Source organism: Maniola jurtina, chromosome Z (genome assembly GCF_905333055.1).
Source record: "Maniola jurtina chromosome Z, ilManJurt1.1, whole genome shotgun sequence".
In the NCBI taxonomy this organism is placed as follows: Eukaryota; Metazoa; Arthropoda; class Insecta; order Lepidoptera; family Nymphalidae; genus Maniola; species Maniola jurtina.
The window spans coordinates 1,562,141-1,586,814 of NC_060058.1; the positions used below are offsets into that span (position 1 = coordinate 1,562,141).

The 24,674-nt window shown below is 35.9% G+C and overlaps 1 protein-coding gene and 1 long non-coding RNA gene across 7 annotated transcripts in view; one reads left to right on the forward strand and one right to left on the reverse strand.

Annotated features, from left to right (window-relative positions):
• The window catches only part of LOC123880498 (protein cycle), a 76,746-nt gene that overhangs the window by 24,904 nt on the left and 27,168 nt on the right, over window positions 1–24,674 (reverse strand). For 5 of the 6 annotated variants that reach the window (XM_045928648.1, XM_045928647.1, XM_045928645.1 and 2 more), the window contains exon 1: window positions 14,254–14,459. The exons of the other annotated variant lie outside the window; for it this stretch is intronic. In XM_045928648.1, coding sequence (XP_045784604.1) covers window positions 14,254–14,348 — 95 coding nt within the window. In that variant the 5' untranslated portion in view covers window positions 14,349–14,459. Of the gene's footprint in view, window positions 1–14,253; window positions 14,460–24,674 lie in introns of those variants that run through there. 6 annotated transcript variants of the gene reach the window in all.
• LOC123880511 lies at window positions 1,061–2,238 on the forward strand. The gene is made up of 2 exons (XR_006799275.1): window positions 1,061–1,314; window positions 2,164–2,238. It is a non-coding gene; the product is annotated as an uncharacterized LOC123880511 (long non-coding RNA).

Consider the following 24,674-nt stretch of genomic DNA (forward strand, 5'->3'; position numbering starts at 1 on the left):
GAGATAAGACACCACGAAACGTGGCCCTGAAGCCACGCAGCAAATAGCTTCAGCACTCTAGAATACTTTGCTTTGCCCACGACCTCGTCGGTGTGGACGTGAGTCTTTTCAAAAATCTCGGGAACCCTGATGGCTATATGGATCATCCGTCATGACCATATGATCCATGGTAACTAGCATTGGGGTGTACAGTGTAATTCGCATGAAATGGCTAGACCATATTTTAGCATAAACCTATATAAAAAATATATATAAATATGTGTTTAATTTGACCCATTCGAGTCAGTTCTAACACCACTTAAGTCATTTTTGGCGAACATTTCGATGGCATCCGCTAGAGATTCGAGAGACGCGTCGGTTCGGCCATTCATAAACAATAAACATCCCACAGAAACTCTTAGAGAAATAGGGAAACCCTTTATAATGGGGAGTGCTCTGAATAGTAGTCTAACCTCATTCCACCCTCTTTTTTCTCCAACCAAAAAAAATACGCAAGTTTTTTCGCTTTCATGTAAAATAGCTACGTAAAGTTGACTTACGTGGTATACAAGGAACCAATGCTTAATTTGCTATAATCCGCTAAACCAGAGAAATCTGTATGATGCAACACGAAGCATGCGATATGCACCGCCGGCCCTCCCACTGTAACAGGGCTCTCTCCGTCACTTGCTTCCACTCGCTTCATACAATCGTAGTTCCAATTTCATTTGAATATTAAGCAACCAAAGTCCATGAAATTTTGCAGACATATTCTAGAAACTAATATCTGTGTCTGTGGTGTTTTAGATTTTTCTAAAAATATGTAGTTTTAAAATTACAGGGGCTCAAAGATTTGTATGTAAATTTTTAAGACCGCGTAACTTTGAAACCGAATATTTTAACAGAAATCTGGAAAACCACAGACATAGATATTAGTTTCTAGAATATGTCTGCAAAATTTCATGGACTTTGGTTGCATAATATTCAAATGAAATTGGAACTACGATTGTATGAAGCGAGTAGAAGCGAGTGACGGAGAGAGCCCTCTTAAACATGCATGAAAAGTCAGTCTGTTGTACCGTAGAGTCTCCTAACTTCAACTTATATGCCTAACATCGGCTAAAATTTAAAAAATTCAATATTTTTTTTCCTTTTATGGAAACACTAATTGTAGTGATTTGGGAAGTATACATATTTAATCATGGCACCATTGCAATGTCATTTGTCAAAATATTGATGGCCATTTTGTCACAATCGTGAGTATCTTCGGATCACGCACACGCTTCTTTTTTACCGACCCCGAAAATTTGTGTCATTACTCAATACTGCTTGGAGGTAAGTTTTTTAAATCTTTACTACAGTTTACTCATATAATCTATTACCAAAATTAAAAAAATCATTCAGATATGTTCGTTAACTACAGAAATATTAGGGCAGACAATGTTAGGATACAATCTGTAATGTGATGTTTTTCTAACTTCGTCTGCCCTTAGGGTCGTCAAAATTAAAATAAGAACTTTTTTTTTTGTACTATACTTATATGAAAAAGTCTGGTCTGTATTTTTTCTTACTCTATACCCTCTATTCCTATTTAAAACTGTTATGTATCTGAATAAGTACCAAAACGTAGATATATTGTATAAATAACTATATATTTCCTACATAACAAAATGTAAAGTAAGTTGATAAAAGAGTTGATTTCTGGCGCATTTAAGGTGTTTTAAATTAATGTTTGATAATAAAAGGTTTCTTTAAATATAAAGTTACTAGGTTTTTCCTGTGGCGCTGCCTGCATGAATGTTGTTTTTTTTTTATTGATTCTGCATGAACCATGGCTTTTTCACGATGAAAAGTAGCCTGTGTATTAAGTCAGGGTATAATTTATTTCCATTTCTAATTTCAGCCAAATAGGATAAACAGTTGAGACTTGTGATGTAGGAGAACTTCTGAAGGAGGATATTTTATCCTGAAATCCACGGTTTCCGCGGGATTTATGATAAACCAAAGTTCACGCGAGCGAAGCCGCGGGCAAAACCTAGAAATTTTATAAGAAAAAACTTTTATTAACAGACATGCGCCAACTAAAAGTGCTAGAAATGAATATTTGAAGAAAATTAACAATTACAAAATATACCACTATAAATTTATATTTGCAATAGTCGATTATTTTAATTTTATTTACAGGTAATCCAAAAACTCTAGACATGAATCGAGAATTCGTAAAAAAGAAAAAACGATCATATACAGTTGCTTACAGCCTGGACATGTTGGATTTAGCATTAGAATGCCTAAGAAAAAGACAGTTTTACGATTACTACGATTAAAGTGTTTAATTCATTCATCATATTTCATTTTTATTTACGATACCTTTGTGCCACCCCTGAATTTAAGAACGATTTTGGACAAAGTACGCCCTAACTTCGTCTACCTAAATAAAAGTATAAAATATATATAATTAAAAGGCATTAAGATAGTGTATTTAGACTTTTGAATAATTTTATATTATTTATATTTTTTTGATAAAATTGGCATTATGTTTAAAATAAATTTCCTATGCATAGATGAAGTTTGGAATTTCACCTTAACTTCGTCTATTTTTTTAACGGTCATTAGCTTGCCTAAACTATAAACAGTAGGTACACTTTCATACACACATAAAAAGAACTATTACCATTGGACGATGTTTGTCAGACATAACAGATTTTTTTACATCCGATTGGCGGAAAATTTGAAAAAACGGTCAAAAGCAGACGAAGTTAGGGAACTCTACGGTATATGGTTTAGCGGATTATAGCAAATTAATCTTTTGGTTTCTTGTATATGATGGACTTCCGCAAAATAACGCCTACTTCTATACAAGACTTACGTGGTGTTAACTACGACGATATGGCAAACTACACCGATGCCTCATCAGAGGTAGATGCCCGTTGGTACTGTTGTTAAATTAATTAGTTTTATTGTATTAGTACCGCGACTTCAGCTACGTTATCGATCGTGGGAAGCCATAGCCCGTCTCGGGATCTGCGTACCTACTTACTTCAAAGTCACCGTTTCGTAGTTGTACCTTCATGTAAAACTACCGGTAGTTTATATCCGCAATTAAATTTTGACGACCCCTTGCACAGTGGTAAGCGCTGTGGCCTTATTAGAGGGAAGGCCCGGGTTCGATTCCCGGTAGGGGTTTGGAATTTTACGATTTCTAAATCTCTGGTCTCGTCTGGTAAGAGGCGTACGCCGTGACTAGTCACCACCTTACCGGCAAAGCCGTGCTGCCAAGCGATATAGCGTTCCGGTACGATGCCGTGTAGAAACCAAAGGGTTTAATAATAACTGCCCGACCCCTTCCAGGTTAGCCCGCTCCCATCATCATTTACCACCAAGTGAGATAGCAGTCAAGGGCTTCTTTCTTCTTTGTGGGTTGGTTTCCGCACTTAAACGTTTCCATCGTTCCGTCGAAGACGTTGCTTCATGATGACCACGACCGCTCTGTCAAGAGTGACACGACAAAGAAGAAGAAAGAAACGTTTCCGTCTGTTCTGCGTGCGTTGCACCTCCCCGCCGAGCAGTGACTATACTAATGGCTAACGTGTATCTGATTTTTTTTATCTACTTTAAAACGCTGTATCACAAATAGCAGTAAATAGTGATGTCGATTCGGATGGCACTTCGAATAAAAGCGAAAAAACTACTGGACCCAATCATGGGGCGGATTGAGAACCACCAAATTTTTGAAAATCGGCTAAAAATATAAGCTAATGGCCCGCATGTAATTACTTTGTATGAATGACTCACGCACCACCTGCTAGGTGATTCGCTAGCTCAGTGTCTAACACTGAATGATAGCTACCAAGGTTGATCGACGCTACATTGCTGCTTCACTGGAAGATATTAAAATATTGTTTCGTAGAAGACCTTCAATGGATTAAAAAATTAGCTCTGTGGTTATCATGTTAGACATTGAGTTAGGGAATTAGGTACCCCACCGCGCTGGTATGTTGATCGTAATACGTGAAAAATCTTCCCGCCAAACGTAACTATAGTCACATCGCAACCGAATGAATGGTAAACATGCAACAATTCATGTACTTAGGTATAAAGAAGTCATACATAAGTGCCGAACTCCGGCCAACCTGAAAAATGGATGTTTTTCGTCTTGCGTCACATACTTTTTACGACTTTTGTTGACCTTTCTAAGCACGTGTTCAATAAGCTAAGGTTTCAGCAGAAACTTAAAGTGTCTGCCAATATTGTCTGCTCAAGTCATTGATGCTGGAAAAACCAGCCTTAGGTGTTCTGTGGCTCAAGTCATCTGGAGGCTCCATTATGTATATTAGGATGCAATGAATGTACGAAGAAAAATGTATCGACTATAAGACCTAACTACCTGGCAAATTTCATGATTATAGGTTTTCTTGGCAGGGATGACGGATGGATAGACAGACAACAAAGTGATCTTATAAGCGTTCTGTTTTACTATTGAGGTACGGAACCTTAAAAATAACCCGAGAGAACTATGCAAGGTCCATTGACTAAAAAAAAAACTGGCCAAGTGTGAGTCAGACTCGCGCACTGAGGGTTCCGTACTCGGGTATTTTTTCCAACATTTTGCACGATAAATCAAAAACTATTAAACAAAAATCTGTTTTAGGATGTACAGGTAAAGCTCTTTCATATGATACCCCACTTGGTATAGTTATCTTATTTTGAAAATTGAAACACATTTAATGTTTTTTTTAAAATGATGTAACCACTTTTCAGATTTATTCCTGTACTTGTGCTATAAGACCTACCTATAGTGCGTTTCAACTTTCATCGAATAGTACCTATGGCGTTATGTTGGCTCCGCTGTCTGTTGGGTGGTCATTGGCACCATATTGGCATGATAAGACGCAGATTTTGTTCATTTTCATTTGATTTTCGTTTCATTCATTCAGGAAAATCAAATGAAAATAAACAAAATCTGTGTCTTCTTATGCAAATATGGTGCCAATGACTTGGACAGACAGGGGAGCCAACATAACGCCATAGGTACTATTCGATGAAACGCACTATACCTACTATATGATTTCATGATTCTAGGTCAACGGGACAACTAGTAGGTACCCTATAGGTTTCTTGACAGACAGACAGACAGACGACAAAGTGATCCTATAAGGGTTCCGTTTTTTCTTTTGAGGTACAGAATCCTAAAAACTACGAAGCCCTAATTCGCACGAGTGTTTAAAGTCGTTAGTAGCTATACGTTGTTAGTATTAGCTGTACTATTATGTATTCTGAGGTAACTTGCAATAACTAAGTACAACTCATAATACAAGTAATAACTAAGTTGTCTGTATGGAACTAGGAATCAGTTTAGATTGTTACTAAGCCCCATTTGTTGTGTGGTCGTTTACTACTACGAGTATGTGCTGCATAATATCCCTTATACATATTATATGACTTGGTTCCGTATTTCAAAGAACATTGACAGTATTGCATTGAAAAAAAAAAGCCGTAAATAAAAGTTTAAAACTGATTGCCTAAAATACAGTTTTGAACAAAAGTTTTCATTCTGAGAAAAATGTTGCGTCTCTTGAAAATTTCTATTAAAAACGTTAAGTCCCGTGATGTATAGGGTAGGCGTCGATTTTGGAGATTTATTTGTATGTGGGTAGGCCCAAAAATCCTTTTCACCCACTAGCTCAAAAAGGGCGCGACGTGAAAAGTTATAATATGTATCACACGATGGCAAAGTTTTTGTTTCTTGTGCCTTTGAATCCCCTACTACACTCAGGATTCTAAGAATCATTTGCTACGATCGTGATTCTATTATAGAATCCTTCGCTCGCTCGGGCAACAAAATGAACTGTGCTATGTTGTTGAAAAAATTACTATTCTTCTGTTTTTTAACCCCCGACCCAAAAAGAGGGGTGTTTAAGTTTGACGTGTGTATATGTGTATCTGTCTGTGGCATCGTAGCGCCTAAACGAATGAACCGATTTTAATTTAGTCTTTTTTTTCAACACTCTATTTTATGTCGGGGGTAAAATGACAATTATTTTATAGACAATTATATTATAGAGCCTCAATAGCTCAACCGGTAAAGGAGTGGACTGAAAACCAAAAGGTCGACGGTTCAAACCCCGCCCGTTGCACTATTGTCGTACCTACTCCTAGCACAAGCCTGACGCTTAGTTGGAGAGGAAAGGGGAATATTAGTAATTTAACATGGCTAATATTCTTTATAAAAAAAAAAAAAATTCAAAACGAATTTAGTGGAGTAGAAGTATGACTTTACAAGGACAACGCGGAGCATACAATATGGCCAATTGAATTGCAAAATCAAGTGTTTTAAAAACAACATCAAAGCTTGTATGCCCATACTGTTCAACAAAACGAATACAAAAGATTATGGTAGAACCATAGCAATCCAAGTAATTTCCTTTTCAAAATAAAAATTTTGACATAAAGGCGGAAAAACACGATTATTATAACAAAGGGTTATTCAAGGGGTGGATCAACAAATTCATGGGCGGCGGTAATCACTTCACATCAGGTGACTCGCCTGCTCATTTGCTCGCTATTATTATTTATTTAAAAAAATTAGGGAGTTGATTCCACAGTTTGCATATGCGTGGAAAACTACAGAATTTTGTGCTGGCTCTTCTTTTGTATGACAAGTGCTATGATATACTTCGGCGGGGAGGGGCAACGCACGCACAACAGACGGAAACGTTTAAGTGCGGAAACCAGCCCAGAGAGAAGAAAGAAGAAAGAAGAAGAAGTGCTATGAGTTAGCTTTCAAAAATATTTATCTTTCAAATCATATGTACCTACGTACGTTTGTGTGTGTATCTGTTAGCAACTCAAAAACTAGTAGTATGGATTGCCAAAACCGTTGACGTCGCGAGTTTAATAATAAATAAATGTTTTTTAATGGTCAATCACAGAATAATATTAATTACTAAGCCAATCAAAACTTCAAGCTTTTCTTTTTTCAGACCGTTTATAACGATGAACTTTAACTGAGAAAGTTTGCCTGTTAAGGTATCGTTATACATAGTTATATTATAGTATAATAAAATCTTTTTTTTTTAATTGATTACGGGAACGTAATGTGATTACACCAATCCATAATGTGCGCTCATAATTCCCAAACTAATCATTAGATTTTAATGAGTAAGGTTACTTCATTGGCATTCTATAAGTCGAAATCCACTCGGAAAAAGTTAGTATCGTAATATCCTTATATTTTTATGTGTAAATTGATTCAAGGTATGACATGCATCAGCAAAAAATAGGGCGGTTGTGTCGAAAGATAAACAAAAATATATCAGAATCAAAACATAGGTTAGCGCCCGAAATATTTTACAAAACATGTTTACAACAGTACAATCGCAGTCCAATGAAAATCGTTTAAGCACATAATACTTCAAAGTATATTATTAAGATACCGCAAGGACGTTTAAACAATAACGATTCTTATTACCTGACGTAATAAAGTGCAATTTAGCCCGCACAGAGCTGCGGCCTAAAATTTAATAAACGACATAATATATCTATCGCATCATCTCCCATCGGTTTGTCTCTTAAAAGATGAGAGCTAGGCGAGTGCTTTCAAAGGCACGCACCATAGGTATATTTATCAAGTGGGCTCGTTCTGCTCTAGCTTATGTAAAAACACGAGAGACACCAGCTGTCTTACATGAATTTTTTTTTTAGAAATATGGCGGATCTCTTCATAATTGAAACGGATAGTAGGTACAGGAAATCCGAGCTGATGAAATCGGAAGCCTATGTGGTAACGCTCCTTAAGAAGTCCTTACCCTCATTTTCGCCGAGGGTGTAATTATAGACTGGTGCAAATAATTATATGTATAACCAACTCAGTCGGGCAGTGTTAGGGAAGCTTCGAGATGTCTTCTTGTCCAAAATTCAACAGTGCCTGAAGAAGTAATATATATAGTCTATGGCCTAAAGGCCAAGTCTTGGGACAATTCGTTTGCCAGTGATAACAATATAATAATTATAAACTTTGTCCAATCAAGAAAGGCATCGATTATTTGAAACTGAGAGTTAAATAAATCAAAGTTTGCTAAACGATGGAATAATAGGCCTAATGGGTGCAGGTCGGCTTATCGCCACGCCAAACATAACAACGCTGATTTCCACAATATCGCACGACTCTAGACGGATAATAGAACCTGTATTACGAAACAGTTAACGAAGCGATGCAGAATATTCTTATAGCTTTTATTGAAATGATTTTTTTTAGGAATATCAATAGCTTTTAAAAATTAAAGTTTTAGTTGTAACTATAGTCATCAGTCATCACTCATCATCATCTTCATGCTTTGTATGTGCTTTTAACCTCCGACCCAAAAAGAGAGGTGTTATAAGTTTGACGTGTTTATCTGTGTATCTGTCTGTCGCATCGTAGCTCCTAAACTAATGAACCGATTTTAATTTAGTTTTTTAGCCGACTTCCAAAAAATGAGGAGGTTCTCAATTCATCGGAATCTTTTTTTGTTTGAAAGGTGGCTTGATCGAGTGTTCTTAGCTATAATCTAAGAAAATCAGTTCAGCCGTTTGAAAGCTCTTATCTAGTTACTGTAACCTTCTCTTGTCGGGGATGCTATAAATTTTTAATTTACACTTGTTTGGACTATATGCCCTGTTCATTGCAATTTCAGCTTCGGAACTTGTTTAGCTATGTCGATAACTATAGTATATACTTAGTTACCGACTACTCTCATCATTTCTACTTATACTCTCATCATTTCAGATTTTATCACGTAGGAAAACTCCAAACATAGCCCTCTTCCCATTTTTTCTGTCTCGTGAAGTCCATAGTTAGCGACCATGTCTCAGGATTTTAGTAGTTCGTGTTAAATGCTTTGAAATGCTCGAATACAATACAACTGTGTTCTAAATTCTAATCTATTGAATTGGAGCACCTTAGCAAATCAAAGCATGTCTTGTAATCACTCTCCTAGATATTATTATATAATATATATATACCTAAATAAATGTTTTCGCCGCAAGTTCTATCTTTTTGGGGTTCTGTAGTTTAACCTCTAAAACCATGCAAAATGAGAGTAAAAAAACATGGCTCGTTTTACACAAAGACACCCACTCATACTGACGAAACTTGTTGTTCGACAAATAACTTTGTGAAACGTCGTACGACGCAACCATACCTTTGACGCGGCTTAGTACGCAACCCGAAAACAGAAAGAGTAAAATTATGTATACAAGTAGGTAAGTAGTTCAATAGAATCATTTAGAGAAAGGGCTATATGGGCCCATTTTAATACGATGATAGGTACCTATTGTATTTCAGAAACGAGCCCATATGACGCGGTATAAAAACAAGATGAAGGGTATAGTATCAAATTATAGAAAACCATTTTCTTTTCATGGTTTTAAGTTCTTAAAAATTCCCGTGGGAACTCTTTTGTTTTCCGTGATAAAAAGTAGCCTACACCTATCCGTTTCTAGGATGCAAACTATATCTGTGTCTGTTCCAATTGATGATTCCCGCAAATCGTAAACGTGGATATAGGTTTTTAAAAATCTCGTGTGAACTATCTTATTTTCTGGGACAAAAATTAGCCTATGTCTGTTCCCGGGATGTACCTAAGCTATCTAGTATCTCTGCAGCAAATTTAGTCAAAATCGGTTAAACAGATGGAACGTGAAGAGCTAACAGACAGACAGACGAATTTTTAGTATTAGTATGGATTCAAAAGTGTGTCAAACATATTATGTTCCTACTTTGACATTTGATTTTCAAAACAACAACAAACGGCACGAGGAGGACAATCCGTAGGCTCTACGGCGTAGGGCGTAGGGCGTAGCACGTAGGCAGAACAAAAGTATGATATAAGGGCCAAAAACCCTTAGGAATTTGTAAGAAGTTAGGTTTTGCTACCAGCTCTGTCACTGTTACTGCTATAACTACCGGATGTAACCTACGAAGCGATAGGATATGGAAAACCCTTCCAGCATCAGTTTTCCCTTCCCTTTTTAATGTGGGTACCTTCAAATCAAGAGTGAATAGGCAACTTCTAGGCAAGTGCGCTCCATCTTAGGCTACATCATTACTTGCTGGCAGGTCTGATTGCAGCCAAACGCTAGTCTATAAATTAAAAAAAAAAATGCCCGTCATGAACGCAAGTTTGGATGATGCTTTATGTCATGACAAACAGAACAATTCTCTGCCTCATCTAACTTAACTTATAACTTATAATAATAATAATAATAATAATCTTTATTGTTTCCCCATAAAAAATTACAACAAGAAATTAGGTTAAGCCACTGATGCCTAAAATAAGTTGTACACTTGTGTTATAGGCATCAGGGCTCTCCCCTTACAGAATTGAAAATTATGTTATGTGTATTAGGTGAAGTTTAATATATACCTACATATATACATACTAGATGACCTCTCTCGGAAATAGACTAATATAGTACTTATAATGTATGTCTGCTATCTGTGTGTGTATGTGTGTATATGAGAGAGGGTGTGTAAGATACAATAGTGTGAAAAGTTTCGAGGGTATTTAGATGAAATCTATAACTTCAGTTTGTATAAGTTATTTAAAAGTGGTAAGTAAATTTTCGGTGTCTTCATAAGATAATTTATGTAAGTATGAAATTAGTGTTTTTTTGCAATTAGTTCTATTTAGTGGGTAGATATGTGTCAATGCATTAACTTTATTATATATATGAGGCCCCTGGAAGCAGTAAAATTTTTCAATGAAAGCTGTTTTTAATTTATGTGGTATGCTTGCTACTTTATGTATTCTACGATTGTTTAGATGAGAAGCGTCATACGTTAGTTCACTATGCTGTTTCAATAATATACTCAATATGAACAACTTTCTTACTGAAAGAACTTCACAATCTTTATAAAGCAAAAATGTTGGGTACCGAAACGGGCGAAAAGTGGACACCTTTAAAATTGTGCGTTGACCAACTTCAGCTTTCATTAAGATTGTTTTAGACGCTCCTCCCCAAGACGATATACAGTATGTAATTACAGATTGGCACAAGGCTAAATATATAGATTTTAATATTTTAGGTTCAACTACATGCCTAAGATTTTTATTTATATCTATCTATATTTATATTTCACCAAAAGATTAAACATTCCAAAACGATGCCGTGAAAACCGGTGAGGGATAATATGGTAAACTGCCATATTCCTTTCATTAAGTCTACAAATGCATTGAAGACTTCATCATTAGATGAATAATTTAGATGAATAATTCCCAATTTAATAAAAAAAGGGTTTAAAATTAAAAAAAGGTTAAAGTTTTCACTAGGCAACTTCCTTGGCACTTGGTAAGAGGTCCTTTAAGTGGGAGATCTCGGGTTCGATTTCTGGCAGATGCAATTTAGGAATTTAAAATTTCTAAATTGTCTCTGGTCTGGTCTGGTGGGAGGCTACCAGCTGTGTAGAGACCGATTAGCCAGCTTCCAACTTAGACTGCAACATCACTTACCACCAGGTGAGATTGTAATCAGGGACTAATTTGTAGTGGAATATAAAGGCCGCTAGAATATCTACTCTTTAGATAAATCTTTTGCTTCAAAACGCCCGAACTGATTCTCCAACCTGTTGCGTTAACGTATTATTTCGATAGCTACATAACGGAATTTTCCACAGAGTTGACAAAAATAAATCAGATGCGATTTATTCCAAACATCGCCAGTCGAATCGCAATGCTATTCTCTAAGCAAACACCTCGACTTATAGTTTACACGCATTTTACTCGACTGAGGGAAAGGAGTATCGTATTCATTCATTCATTTTCAATCATTCGTTGGTTCTCTTACAATTGCCAAACTTTTTTTACATTAAATTTACTATATGCACACGTTTGACCACAATCGCACTTGATGGAAAGTGATGATGCGTCACTCTTGTTTTAAATATATACAAAAGGAGGGGTGTTATAAGTTTGACGTGTGTATCTGTCTGTGGCATCTCAATGTCATATAGGTACATCGTTATAGAGTTTATATTCTCATAACATATCAGTCTCGATAGCGAATTCCACGAATCGATTTGAATCAGTTACCCACTTGTTTTGTAATGTTCTTTCATAAATAACTCTATTAGCTAGCCTTCATCGGTATACGATAGGGACAACTTCGAATGCATTCAGCCGCTGTCATTTACAGGGAGGCTCGTCAAACGCATACAATCCTGTCTTGCGTAAACAAATATACAGACGTATTATGTATATAGACATATACCTATGTTGTTACTACCTTGTTGATCTAGTGGTTAGCATGTTCAACTGCAGATGACAAGGGTCGATTCTCAGGTCGGGCCAAAATTGTTAAGGTGCGACGGGTCTTCCCGCGAAATTCAAATTTAATTTGGTTTTTCGCAATTTGTAAACTAATACGAGAACGGAGGCTTATGGCACTTAAATTGCGCCAATGGCAGTATCATCCTCACAGGTTTATATAAAAATCTTTACTTGAAAGGGTCCAGTTTAAGAAATTAGCTCTAGTATCGACTATAACTTACAAATTAGTCTATAATAGAGCTAATTTCTTACACTGGACCCTTTCAAGTAAAGATTTTTATATAAACCTGTGAGGATGATACTGCCATTGGCGCAACTTAAGTGCCACAAGCCTACGTTGTCGTATTAGTTTACAAATCGCGAAAAACCAAATTAAATTTGAATTTCGCGGGCAGGCCCGTCGCATGCCCCTTAAGTATTGGATTTTTCTATTAAAAAACTCTCAGTACTTATAGTCTGGAGTTCGGAAGTTGGCGGTTTCTCACCCCTATGCCTCGGAGAGCCTTCTGATCTTTCTCCGGTCGTATCGGATTTCCGTGGGGAGGGGCGATGCACGCACAACAGACGGAGTCGTTTAAGTAAAACCAGCTTAGAGATAAGAAAGAAGAAATTACCAAAATAATCACTGTCAAAATACCAAATTCGTCTCTCAATTAGACGATTAAAAAATCTATTAAAAATTAAAAAAATAAAATTAAAAAATTAAATAATTTTAACGTTATGTCAGTTAAAAAAAGATTTACAAATGAAAACATAATCAAAATTTGTACTCAAATACAATCGTAGCCAATAGTCACAAACTTCGGGCTTGGAAAACTAAAAACATAAAATAATAATAAAAAAACAGTTTTTTAAAGTCACTTGAATAACATCATATTTTACACTAACTGTTATATCATAATTATTACAATGACTTAGAAACCGTAAAGAAAAGCGTTGAGTGTGAAATATACAATATTTCCAGTCATAAAGTGCACATACGAAAGGACGTGAAAATTCGTTAAAAAAATATAAAATCTGAAAAATATATTTTATTAAAGATACTTTATATTATTATTTCTAATTAATAACTTTTATATGACTTTAATAACGATTTTTTTAAACTTTTTTAATATTTCATTTTTTCTTAAATTTATTCACTATTATTGTGTTAATTTCAATTCTCTTTCAACCCTGATAGGCTAACAAGTTATTGCCATTTATTGACGTATGGAGCTTAAAAAAATAAATGCAAAAAAAAACAAACATTTTAATTTATTTTTTATTTTTTAATGAATATTTTGAGCCTGGTTTCAAGTTTGTTTGTGCAACTAAGGACTGGGCTCCAAGCACATTGTATAAACTCGTCACTGAATTTTGCGTTAATCTATCAAATTGTATCTTATAATTTGATAAACTATTAAGGGCCGATTTTTCAACCGTCAAATAACTTTTATCTGGGGAATAAATTCGAGGTTTGACAGTTTTTGTAAGTATAGAAAATCTGTCAAACGTCAAATTTACCTATTCCTCATATAAAAGTTATTTGACGATGGAAAAATCGGGCTTTGGTCAGTTTATTTCAGGGATTAAGAGGGGTCTCTCCGTCACTCGCTTCATACAAACGTAGTTCCAATTTCATTTGAATATTAAGCAACCAAAGTCAACGAAATTTTGCAGACATATTCTAGAAATTAATATCTATGTCTGTGGTTTTCCAGATTTCTGTTAAAATATTCGGTTTCAAAGTTACGCGGTCTTAAAAATTTACATACAAATCTTTGAGCCCCTGTAATTTTAAAACTACATATTTTTAGAAAAATCTAAAACACCACAGACACAGATATTAGTTTCTAGAATATGTCTGCAAAATTTCATGCACTTTAGTTGCTTAATATTCAAATGAAATTGGAACTACGATTGTATGAAGCGAGTGACGGAGAGAGCCCTGTTAATCGTGTAAAAAGTTTCACTTGTGCTATGTACTCACTGCAGATCATATTGGTAAGCGTAATGCGAAGGCGGCGGCTGCAGCTCATGCAGTTGGAGGTAAAACTCGTGCACTCGCGCATAATCGCGCGCCATAACGGCGTGCGGCCGAACTGCGCTGTACTGCCTCACTGACGGACACTGAGCTCACTACGACTAGTCTCTACTTAAACCGAGACCACCGTCCGCCCAACAAATTGCTAAAACAAATCGGACCGCCCTCCGCAACCGAACCCTTAACACTGAAGCATTTACAGGTGTTATATCCCCGGCGGTCGGTGGTTTCCGTGAATACAATTAAATCTCTATGGTACACCCACAGCACTCTAAATATGGGTGCTAGAATGGGATCTATTGGGGACTGCGTGTTACTTAACATTTTTGAACATCACACTCATCCATAATTACGGGTAATATCATAAGTGTGTCTGTCTGTCTGCTAGCTTTTTACGGCCCAACCAATTTTGACGTTTAGAGAGATACAAAAATACAAAAAATTCAATTAAAGTTAAATTAGAAGTTAAATTAGAAAGCTACACATGGGGTTTCATATGAAATGTAAAGCCCTTTCATATGATACCGCACTTGGTATCTAACTTTGAAAATACTTAGTAATTATTTGTTCAACAACACATTTTGATTTTTTTTTGTGATGTAACCACAAATTCACGGTTTTCAGATTTTGTTTCCTTTACTTGTGCTATAAGACCTCTACCTACCTGCCAAACATGATTTTAGGTCAATGGGAAGTAGTGTACCCAATAGGTTTTACATCGGAAAAAATATCCGAGTACGGATACTCGACCCTCGGTGCGCGAATGTGACTCGCACTTGGCCGGTTTTTCTTTTACCATGTTTCTACCATGAAACTAATGGTTTCACGTCTGTGCGTGTTTGTCTATTTATTAATAACAGGGGTCCCGTCCCGTTCAGTCGGTGTCTTTTCAATTTTTGCGCCAAGTACTTTCTTTTCTGTTTTTAACCCCCGACCCAAAAAGAGGGGTGTTATTAACCCCCGACCCAAAAAGAGGGGTGTTATAAGTTTAACGTGTGTATCTGTGTGTCTGTGTATCTGTGTATCTGTCTGTGGCATCGTAGCGCCTAAACGAATGAACCGATTTTGATTTAGTTTTTTTTTTGTTTGAAAGGTGGCTTGATCGAGAGTGTTCTTAGCTATAATCCAAAAAAATTGGTTCAGCCGTTTAAAAGTTATCAGCTCTTTTCTAGTTTTCATGTAGAAAAGAAGGTTAGATAACCGTTAGGTTCATAATATTATGTCAATTGACAAATGTCAAACTGTCAAGATGGACGTTGCCTAGATACATAATTATTTATTTGAAAATGATGTTTTGGAAAAATCCGATACATAAGTAGAGATATAATTATGATGCTCGGACACTTTGGATAGTAGATGGATCGTAGGCGCGGAATAGTCCAAGAAAATCGGTTCAGCCGTTTGCAAGTTATCAGGTCTTTTCTCGTTACTGTCACTTCACTTGTCGGGGGTGTTATAAATTTTTAATTTACACTTGTTTCTTGATGCATCTTAACGCAAGTATAAGTAGGATACGTGTAGTCCGTAGTAGAAACTGATGGTCAGAGTTTTCTCGTACGATGCCGTACGCGATGAAATTTTTGCTTACGTAAACGCATCGCATTGAGGCCTCGCCCTAACTATAAGTATTAGGTCACGTTATTATGGGACCACCTGGTAGCTACCTTCTCGACTGAGTCACATGGATAATAATTTAAACACATGCCTTCGACGAAACAATGACTAGGTCACGGCCCGGCGTCATCATCATCATCGTCAACAACCAATATACTTACATACTTACATATAATAAAATTGTAGAAAAGTGGTGAAAAAAAAGTAGGAGGGGTTGTTATTATATCGATGCCGAATCCGAAATTGTAATTAATTTTTTTTGTCTGTTTGTCTGTGTGTTTGTGCACGCTAATATCAGAAACGGCTTATTCGATTTAGATACGGTTTTCACTAATATATTGTAGTAAGCTTCACTTAACATTTAGTGTTTATTTCATGTCAATCGGTTCATAAATAAAAAAGTTATGTCAATTTAACAGAGCTCTCTCCGTCACTTACTCCATACAATCGTAGTTCCCATTTCATTTGAATATTAAGCAACCAAAGTCCATGAAATTTTGCAGACATAGTCTAGAAACTAATATCTGTGTCTGTGGTGTTTTAGATTTTTCTAAAAATATGTAGTTTTAAAATTACAGGGGCTCAAAGATTTGTATTTTTCTTTCAAAAAAGGCCCAACTTTGTGCTCGTTTTTCTAGACAACGAAGCAATTTAATGAAATTTGGAAAAACCACAGACCTAGAAAATTTAATGAATATTATGTAGTAAAAAAATTATCGTTATATATTTTATATTGTTATAATTATGTGGGAACTACGAAAACCAGAAATTACACCCAGAAATCTTGAAAATTTCGTGCTGTCTCGATTTGTGCAAGCGGGGTGGTGAAGTGCGGGGGACGACACGTGAAACTGACAGAAACTGACAGTCTAAACACACGGGCCACATTTAGACTGCACCCAACTCCAAACTTGTCGATAGGTCTAACTAAATACACTGGTACATTTCAACTTGCGTTAGACGTATGCGTTACCTACCGTTATGCGTAGACGTTGCCTGTAGATAAAAATATGTCTCATGTTTGCTGGCAATAGCGCATGCATCAAACCCTGCAAGTTGCAACTCTCTTGCAACCTATTCCTCACGCAATACGCACAGCTTTAATATTATAATTTTTGACAATGTATACTATATGTAATGCCATATCACAGGTCACTCTCTGATTTATTGCTAACAATTTACTTCCAAATGCAAAGAAATCTAAGTGTGTTGAATTCACACTGCCCAATACCAGGACCTTAAATGACATAAATTCATTGATAAATAATCATATGTTGAAAATAAAGGAGAACCCCGTGTTTCTCGGTATAATGTTAGATGCAAAGCTTCTATGGAACACCCACATATCAACACTTGATGGTAAACTCAGCTCTGCTGCTTACACTGTTAGAAAAATTCGACAGGTACTGACGTGGAAACTGCAAAAATTGTATATTTTGCTTATTTTCACTGTATTATGTCTTACGGACTCTTGCTATGAGATAAAGCGGTAGATATTGAGAAAAAAATGTATTACAGAAAAGGACAGGACGTGCAATTTATAATTTAAAACCGCGCGCTGCCATACAATAAAAATATAAGGAAATAAGTACCTTATCTATTATCTTATAGTAGCTTCTAAATATATTTACAACTAGCTAATGCCCGCAGCTTCGCTCACGTGGATTTAGGTTTTTAAAAATCCCGATCCTTTCATTTCCCAGAACAAAAGTTGCCTCTCCGTAATAGCCCGTCCCTGGGATGCAACTTGTTTCTGTATCACGTAAGAATATTTAAACGGATGATTCTTTTCAAATCCCGAGGGATCACCAGGATTTAGGAATGCAATTTCTTACAGCATCAGGGTTGAGGTCAACGACAAAGTGTTTACTTGGTATAGATACCTTCAATATCAATTAATAATCGACACTTTTTAAATCCCATTAGCTTTAGTAGTCAGGTCCCCTGCAACATCAGGGTTGAGGAGTTGGAATCCAAATTTTTTATTGAACAATGTCGCAAACTTTCTTTATCGATTAAAAAAACTACCCAAAATTACGCAGTTAGGTTACCTGCCAAATTTCATGGTTTTGAGTCAACGGGAAGTACCCTAGAGGTTTTCTTGACACACACGACAGACAGACAGATAGACAACAAAGTGATCCTATAAGAGTTCCGTTTTTCATTTTGAGGTACGAAACCCTAGAAAACGTAGGATCGGCATTCCGAACCAGTGGTAAATTTTTCTGACCATCCAAAAACACTTTGAAGTTTACCTAAAAGTTTACAGGAATAAAAATTTATCATTGTATTCCATTCCATTTCATTCTATTCCATTCTGTTCAAAGATAAATAGATAATAAAAATATTTGTCACCGAAACAATAATTTACGATACATCGACCAATATCAATTTTACTGATGACAATCTGACTATTACCAAAGTGAACGACTACTGTAATATCTATTATATACGACTAACATAATATGTATTATAAATTGTGTGCCGTTTGCATTCTCACTAGGTTCTCATTAAGTTTGTTTTATTTGGTTAAACTTTCTGGCATTTATATTGTTATGACGTTTAATTGGCAAACAGTCTGTTTATTGGCTGAAACTCAAAAATTCAGCCAATCACAACAAAGAAAATATTGTAATAATGATTGATGCAGCTTTCTGTAATTGAAAACAAAATATTTGACATTAACTTGAATGTGACAGTGTTTTCCGAATAGGGTTGCCAGAGGCCCCGTATTTTACTGGTTACCCCGTATTTCAGGAGACAGAAACCTGTAATTATGAAAATAAAATACGGGGCAAATAAAACTAAATATTTTTAGGGTTCCGTAACTCAAAAGCAAAAAAGAACTCTTATAGGATCACTTCGTTGTCTGTCAGTCTATCAGTCTTTCCGTCTGTCCGTCTGTCCATCTGTCCTTCTATCCGTCTGTCATGTGTTCATGAACAAATATTAGTATTTTCAATTTTCAAAGTAAGATAACTACATATATCAAGTGGGTTATCATATGAAAGGGCTTTACCTGTTCATTCTAAAACAGATTTTTATTTATTTTTATGCATATTTTTTTAATGCATAACAGTTTTTGATTTCTCGAGTAAAATGTCGGAAAAAATACCCGAATACGGAACCCTCGGTGCGTGGGTCTGACTCGCACTTGGCCGGTTTTTTACAAATTCAGCAGGAGCTGGCTGGCGAAATCAAACACTGACGTTATGTCCAGTAGAAAGAATATTTTCCTTTTGCGGCAATGCGTAGCCAAAACCCACTCGATATTGATCATGGTCGTAGCCAAGGCGGCGGGGCTTGGTTTGAGGATGTAAGCCTTTTTTTATACAAGTTAGCCCGTGACTTTAATCTTTTCTAGTGGTAAGTGATGATGCAGTCTAATTTCTTGGCCGTTAGGGCCATACTAACCATATAACTAGCCATGACCGAAGCCTCCCACCAGACCAGAAATTTCGAAATGGCGACTGCGCCTGGGAAGCCGTCAAAAACCTAAGCCTAAAATAATACTTACACTATTTCTTGCATTTGCTTACCAATTTTTTTTTGGAAATATATCAAACATTTCGCGCTCACTTCACTCGCGCTTTGAATTTCTATTACTTGGTGTAAACCCCGCAATTTCGTTTGCATGAATTTAGATTTTTAAAAATTCCGTGGGGGATTTTCCGGGCTAAAAAGCCGCCTAAAAAAAATGTCTGGGATGCAAGTTACCTCTGAATAGTAAGTACCAAAATTTTGGTAAAGAAGATGGGCCGTGAAAGGTTAACAAATAGATAGGCAAATAGATATACTGTCGTATTCGTAATATTAGTATGGATAGGAAGCTTTAAAAATAAAATCTTGCTATGGCTACACTCGTTCCCTTTCATTTTAATTTTTTCTGTATTGAACCAAAAACACTTACGCTCACTGCGCTCGCGCTTTTTTATTGTTGTATTTTATCTCACTGTCAAATTGAAAGGCGAAATTCCACTAACCAGGTAATTAGCCCATAAAGTTGAGCGAATGTTTTTTTCCTCATGACAGGATTCAGTTCCGGCCCTAATAAAACCTCTCCCGCAATCGATTCCTGGCTACGGCCATAGTATTGATACTGTGAAGGTGGAATCACAAATTAAATGTAATTTTAAGTTGAAATGAGAAGATTGTATGCATGAAATGTATAACATTTTGCTTTACAACACTAAGAGTTTTTAAAAGCTATTTAAATAAATAAATCTTTTATTTAAAACCACATTGCAAACACAGTTCACCAATCAAGATACGGCAACATACAGAGAAAAAATACAAAACTTATAAATAAACTGAAATATCTAAATAGGCTTTCCATGCATTTCAGAGAGAAACACCGCCTATATATATATTCTTCAAATACTTCAAAATTTCAAATTTCTTCAAATCTAAACCCCGTATTTTTGATGGTGGTAGCCTGTAAATCAAAAAGAGCCAGGTGGCAACCCTACTTCGACCTAGACAGAATGAAAAATTGTTTTCATTACTCGGTATGCCTACTGCCATAGTGTGACAGAAAGTGTGACGGTAGTTGTGACCTCTGATTGGCCGACTCTCTTTCACTATTTGCTAAAATTGATGATTGCAACAACAATTTTTTCTTTTTTGTAATCGAAAACAGAACACGGACGTCAAACAGGTTGACTAATTGCAATCATTTCTGACCGGCTAACATTGTTCCGCTAGTGGCTCAAACTCACTGTCGCAGCAAGAACATGGTAAATTCAGCCAATCACAGCAATTTGAAATTTGGTTATCACAAATGTACCGATCTAGGAACCGAGAATGCACGAACCAGGGCAGATAGAGATAAGAACAATAATATCATACGTAGGAAATCGACGGGGGATCGTTGGCAAGGATAGCCTTAAAGAATCACGGCGAACATTTTTAACGTACAGAGTTATGCTGCCCGAAAAGTCACTATTCCACGCGAACGAAGTCGCGGGCACAGCTAGTACTTACATATATTTTGACCACCTCGCTGGCGTAGTGGTAAGCGCTGTGGTCTTATTAGTGAGAGGTCCCGGATTTGATTCATGGCAGGTTTTTTTTTTAAATTTCTGGTCTGGTCTGGTGGTTAGGTACCACCCAACCGGCAAAGCCGTATCGCTAAGCGATTTAGCGTTCCGGTACGATACCGTGTAGAAACCAAAGGGGTATGGGTTAAATAAAAACTGCCATACCCCTTCCAAGTTAGCCCGGCTCCATCTTAGACTGCATCATCACTTACGAACGTTTTTTGGGTTTTTCTTTCATGGTTTATTGCGTTGGAAAACAAATATTTCATAGGTAAATAGATGTTCATAACCCTAAGGAACCCTACAACAGCCAGGTCCGACTCGCACTTGACCGGTTTTTTGAGATATCTCTCAATAATCCAATTGATCAAGGAAAAGCAAGTATTATTTAAATATTTTTATCGAATTATTGGAATGTCCGACGAAAAACTACGCGAAGAACATGACTCATGTCTGTCTCATGAGTCTGTGTTAGCACATCTCCTTGACTTTTGTGAATAGGCACCCTTAAGAGGGGTCTCTCCGTCACTCGCTTCATACAAACGTAGTTCCAATTTCATTTGAATATTAAGCAACCAAAGTCCATGAAATTTTGCAGACATATTCTAGAAACTAATATCTATCTGTGGTTTTCCAGATTTCTGTTAAAATATTCGGTTTCAAAGTTACGCGGTCTTAAAGATTTTCATACAAATCTTTGAGCCCCTGTAATTTTAAAACTACATATTTTTAGAAAAATCTAAAACACCGCAGACACAGATATTAGTTTCTAGAAGATCGACAAAACAGTAATTTCTTATAAAAAAAGACTAACTTATTTTAAAATGATGACACTAGAACAAAGAAGAGATTTGCTAGATTTAATGTTTTTCTATAAATTACTGAGAAATAACTTAGACTGCCCTAGCTTACTAAATAAAATCAATTTCAGAGCACCTAAAAGATATCCCCGCCACGCTATTACTCCTTTTGTACCTCCACGCACCCGAACTGTCTTCGGTGCCAACTCCATCATCCCTCGGTTATGTAAATTATGTAACAAATTCAGTCAGTCACTCGATATCAACATAAATCCACCAGCAGGGTTATGCTGTATCTCAGTGGCACACTAATTTCGTGAAAATTTCTAATAATTAAATGTCAAACTCAAATTTTCTATTCGCTAACGTCAGTTTTTAACCAATATGACGTCATAGACAATGACTCTCGATCATAGCCATTAATGGGATGGAATAGAAACCGGAAATGCTTTTTCACGTATGTTTTCGTATCGATAGTTTTTAAAACTCTATTCACTAAGCAAAAATGACAGTTTGTAGTTAGAAACTTTATTAGGTGGCTACGATCGTTTTAACAACTAGTCGGGACCAGTGTTTTGCGACTCGCCACTATAATCCGTCCGTTTTATAGAGGTAATAATTTTTTAGCAATCTCAACGAATGTAGGGATGTTTTAATTTCGAAGGATTTTTATTAATTACAAATCGGCTGAATTCCGCTCGGTTTTTCAGAAAAATATATTATAATAAAAAATTGATACCTAGTACCTAGGTACTTACCTATTAGTTGTAAAAAGGTAAGTAATATAAAGTAAGGTTGGTTGGTCGGAGTTAAATTATTGTTATTTTGTAAGCAAGTAGGTACTATATTATTTTGTGGTTATGTTAATGTTGTAGATAATAATTAAAAAAAAATATGGCTCGTGCCGTATTGATGGGGCATGCTGAAGAGCAGCGCCAACAAAAGGCGCTACGGGTCCACAGGCGCAGGCTGCGCGATATATATAACCCAATGGAGCTGCCAGAAACAGAGTTCATTGCGAACTTTCGTTTGAGCAAGGCTGGCTACCAGCAGGTGTTAGAGGAACTCGGGCCTCACCTCCAAGCCGCTCGACGAAGGACAGCTGTTCGCATTGAACTAAAGATAAATCTCATGTAGGTACTAAAGTACCTATTTTCTATCTTTATACCTATTCTACTCCCTTTACAACCTCTCGCACTGCCAAGGGCCACTGGTAGAGATCTCTTATAGAGTGCTTCCTTGTCCACTTTTACTTTCTTTGTCTCTTAATTGTTACAACTTTCTGGTACAAAATAAAATAACAAATAAAAATAAAATTCTGATATTTATATTGAGGAAGAAAATATTGAGATTAATTTAACACAAAAATTGGATTTTATATTTATTGCAGATCCTAGCAGCTCTGCATTTTTATGCCACGGGTACATATCAGCGCCCAATGGGGACATCTATCTTCAATACGATGTCCCAACCATGTTTTAGCCGATGTCTACGTGAGGTAACCGATGCACTCAATGCTCGGGAAGTACTCACTAAGTACATAAAGTTTCAAGGAGTCGACTTGATATATTTATAATTTGGAAATCATTCACGATAGTTGAAACGCTGAAAATATCCATTATATTATGGCACACTATGTAACTATAAAGTTGTCATTATATATTAACATAGCTAGAAGCTTTTTTCAGGTATAGAGACGTCGATTATTTCAGGGATGAAGAGCAGAGTAACCAACAAAGTTCAACAAGTGGTGAAGCTGAAGTGGTAATGCTTTAATTCTCAGTGTCTCTACGTGATCAAATCAGAAACAAGGAGATCTGTTGAAGAAGCAGAGTAGACAAATGGAAGATGAAACAAATTCTGCCATAGAAGACAGTAGAAATTAATAATTCTTAACTGTAAATGATGTCTACTATTTAAATTCATTATATGGTACATAATATACCGAAAGGAGATTGGCTAAGTTGAAACCAGCTATTTTAAAAACCATACAGATTCACAAATCATTTAACTTTTATAAATTTTTTCAAAGTATTTTTCTGAGTAAACACCATATTTTTAGAAGTTGGAAATCTATAGAACAACATAAACAAACTTGATAAGATATGTAGGTAGGTACTTCTTTAACATTAAAATAGTAATTAAATAAACCAAATAAACTCTAACTTAACAATAAAAGGAACTTTGTTTTCATTACAAATATTCCTGTAATAATACCTAGTAATAATCACAATCATTATAGGATATGTAGGTACTTCTTTTACATTAAAATATTCTTTTACATTAAAACTGATGTAATGTCAATGTCAAATGTCCATAGATAATAATTAAAAACTAGTCGAAGTCGTACAATTTAAAAAGTCTTACATTTCTACTACGCTACCTGTCAGGCAGAGATATTTAATTTGGCCATATAAAGTCGATAAAATACGCTACTATGTTAATGTTGGCCAACTGCCAAGTGTTAGATACTCGTTATTAGTTAGCCACGCATTCGATACGGAATAGAAAAACACGTGACCTAAATTTCATGGATTTCTAACTGGACTCAATGTCTAACGAAAACTTTCAAAGATACAGAATAGCCTTGCTGGTACGTTTCGAAAAATAGTTATTAGTAACTTAATCAACCAATCAAACGAATAGTGTTAAGAAACGTTCTCTGTGTACCTACTAATTAATGGCAGAAATTTCAATTTTTTCAAAAAAATTTTTTTTTTTTTTTACTATTCTTACTCCTAGGTTAACTTTACTTTGTTATAGTTTTAGATTTTTTCAATTACCATTGCACCTTGAATAATTTTTTTTATGTTTTCACTAATTCGGAAAGTTTTTAGCTACTTTTTGTATCATTTTACTAATGTGATTAATATAACTGTTCCATGTTAATTTGTGTGAATGTGCATGTAGTGTT